This window comes from Athene cunicularia (genome assembly GCF_003259725.1).
Source record: "Athene cunicularia isolate RWA chromosome 11 unlocalized genomic scaffold, athCun1 chr11_part2, whole genome shotgun sequence".
NCBI classification, from domain to species: Eukaryota; Metazoa; Chordata; class Aves; order Strigiformes; family Strigidae; genus Athene; species Athene cunicularia.
Window position 1 is genome coordinate 1683435 of NW_020799114.1, and position 2985 is coordinate 1686419.

Below are 2985 nucleotides of genomic sequence, written 5' to 3' on the forward strand. Positions count from 1 at the left end.
GAACGAATCTGTCAGCCAGGAAAACAGGATTTTATTATTTTTTTCTTTTAATGGAAGATGCACTTTTTTTTTTTCTTTTCTTTATGGAAGTTGTGGGAGAGCCACAAAGCCTCTGCGTCTGCTTCCCTGCAGCGGTGGCTGGAGGGGCTGCTCCTTCCCACCCTTGGCCGAGGAAGCGAGGGGCTGGGGTGGCTGTGGGGTGGGTGACCCCGAGTCCGGGGACCCCCCAAGAGGGAAGCCAGGCACAAACGAACCCCCTTTCTTCGGAAAGGCTGGCGAGAGATACTTCCTGCTGAGCAGATGTCACCGCGGCGGATGCAGCTGCGGCGGGCGATAGCCGGCGAGCGGGTGAGCCGTCTTCCCCGGCCGCTGGCTCCCCACCAGCCCCTTATCTCCCCCGCGCATTCCCTGATGAATTAATGCACAGGGAAAGTCAGCGCCAGCCCGGGCCCCTGCTCCAAGCAAAATGCCAAGGGAAGAAGGCTGAGGGGGTCCGGCCTGGCTCCCGGCGCTCACTCTGGGCTGGATTTAGGCGCCGAGATTCAGGCTCCCACGGCCGCGCACAGAAACAGGGCAATGGGCCCGCCCGGGGTCACACTGAGCCTCCCCGCCCGGCAGCTCCCCACCCCGAGCACAGTGTTCCTGTGGGGATTCTCCGAGCAAAGGGGTCCCCACGGAAAATGGGGACCCCGGCAGCTGCGGGGGGTTTTGCATCGCCGCGGCTGCTCGTGAGCACCCGGCCTCGCTCTGTCCCCACGCTCTGCTTGGCGCTGAGCGGCGCAGGCACCGCTGGCACGGCCAGTGCGGGCCACGGAGAGGCCAGCGGGGATGCTCTGCTCCCCAGACGGGAGCGGATAGACATTGTGAAACCCAGACGGACAGACAGACCCGCTGGGGGTGACACAGGAAACCTGTAGCACGCCAGGGACCGAGCACCGCCACGGCCCGGTGCTTTCACCTCCAGACAAGCCTCCTGCAAGAGCCGGGTTGCGGCAGGACCCCCAGCCCGGCGTGGTGGGTGGGCTACGGGCACCCATGGGTGCTGCCCACCATGGGGCAGGTCTGCGTGGCTCCCAGCATGCCGGCAAGGGGATGAGTCACCAGCGCGGCGAGGGGGAAGGTGTGATAAACCAACACCGTGGGCTTTTTTAAAAAGCCTGAGGCTTGCGAAGAGGGGACGCAGCCTGAATAGCAATCAGCTCTTACAGGCACGCTGGGAAGCGACGGGGCTGAGCCACAGCCCGGGCTGGAGGAGCACGGGCAGAGCCGGGGACGAGGGGACAACGCGGTGCTGGCGGGAGGCAGGGTGAGGGGCTGAGCCAGAGCGACAGGGAGCGAGGTGGTGGGTCAGGACTGGCACTTGGGCACCCAGGAGGTGTGAAAAGGGACCCAGCACCGTGGAGGATGCAAAGGCGCAAGCAGGGCACGGGGCTGGGGCTGCCCCGGGGGCACCGTGGGCTGGCGGCACCCCCTGCGCTGCCCCCAGCCCCGATAACGGGGCGGGGGGGATCATGTGCACAAGCAGATACGGGGCCGGATGGCGCGTGGTGGTGACCGTTTCCTCCGAGGGTTGGTGCCGGTTGCCCTCATCTGCCCTCCGTGAGCACCTTATCTGCCGCCACACTCCGTGCCAGCCCCCGGCGGCCCCCCCTTGTCTCAGGGACCCCCTTTGCCAGGTCCTCAGCAGCTTCCTCGAGCCGCCCCACTGCAGCCTCCCACAGCACACACCCTCCTCCTCCTCCTCCAAGGGTCCCCATGAGCTGGAATGAGGGGTGACAGGACCGCCACCCTCCCGTGGGACCGGGGCACCCGTGGGGGTGGCACCGGCGGGAGCAGGGAGGGCAGGCGGCGGCGGGAGAGACGCGGGAGCCTCAAAACAAAGGGAGCGGGATTTGCCACAACACGTGCAGTTAATCCCCGCGCAGGGCTGATGCGTGCTGCGCCATCAATCACGCACCGGCCCCTGGCAGGAGTTTCCACCCTCTCTGCTGGGTGGGAGGGCAGCGGGCCCCATCCTGCGCCGGTTCCAGATTTGCCAGGGGACGGATTGCCAGGCCGGGGCTAGGACAGATCCAGGCGGGCTATCGGGCCCTGGCAGGAGTTTTATCTCCCGCCGTTGCCTTCCCACCAGAGCCGAGCGGGGCTGCGGGCCCTGCCGATGTGGGGCTGGTCCCATCCTCTGCCCCACTGCGCCGCCGCATCCGCCCCGCGTCCCCAAGGAGCTGAGGGACCCCAAGTGTGAGCCCAGGGATGCCAGACCCCCCTCTCCATCCTCACCCGTGGGGCCCACGCGTGTGGCAGATGCGTGGCCATGGGGCACATGGCAGGGCCAGCAGTCCCCAGCCCTGGCTGGGCAGGGAGAAGGCTGGGGGGGGGCATGAAGGGGTTAACCCGGGGGAGTTTGCTCACTCTCGGCAGTGATTTAAACCAGACAGAAAGGTTCTGTCATCCATCACGCTAACAGCCAGATCATTGTGTTTTAAAGTGTCTGTAATTGCAGCAATACAGAGACTGGGAGAAAGATAAAGGCTGGGAAGATGCAAATGGGGAGGGGAAGCACCAGCCCCCCCTCACCCAGCGGGGAGAAACCCGGGGAGCCCCGGGGCCAGCTGATGGGGACAGACACGGGGACAGCCGAGGGTGGCCCCGGCTCGGCTGGGGCACAGGGTGGGTGCTGGGGCATCCCCGCCGCACCCCCAAAACGACACAAGCACAAAACCAGCGACAGGCACCGGCAAGGGAAGGGGCCAGAGCAGGTGCTGGGCTGGAGCGGCTTTACCCAAAATATCGCTTTTATATTTCCTTTATCTGGCAGCAGCCGGCTCGTCCTTATCCCCGGGGACGGCGTCTGAAGGATGGCGAGATCCTACCCAAGGCGTGCAAGGAGGTGGCCACGGCCACGGCCACGGTTGCCCGGGCTGTGCCCCAGTGGCCAAGGCCACGCGCAAACACGCCGGCGGGGAATTATTAACATTCAGCGGAGGC

General features: G+C 65.7%; 1 protein-coding gene across 1 annotated transcript in view; it reads left to right on the plus strand.

Moving 5' to 3' along the window:
- The first annotated feature begins 1537 nt into the window (after positions 1–1537).
- Positions 1538–2985, plus strand: part of PABPN1L (poly(A) binding protein nuclear 1 like, cytoplasmic) — a 23719-nt gene continuing 22271 nt past the window's right edge. Inside the window, exon 1 of the mRNA XM_026857022.1 lies at positions 1538–1599. Within this exon, the coding sequence (XP_026712823.1) occupies positions 1538–1599 (62 nt within the window). The remainder of the gene's footprint in view (positions 1600–2985) is intronic.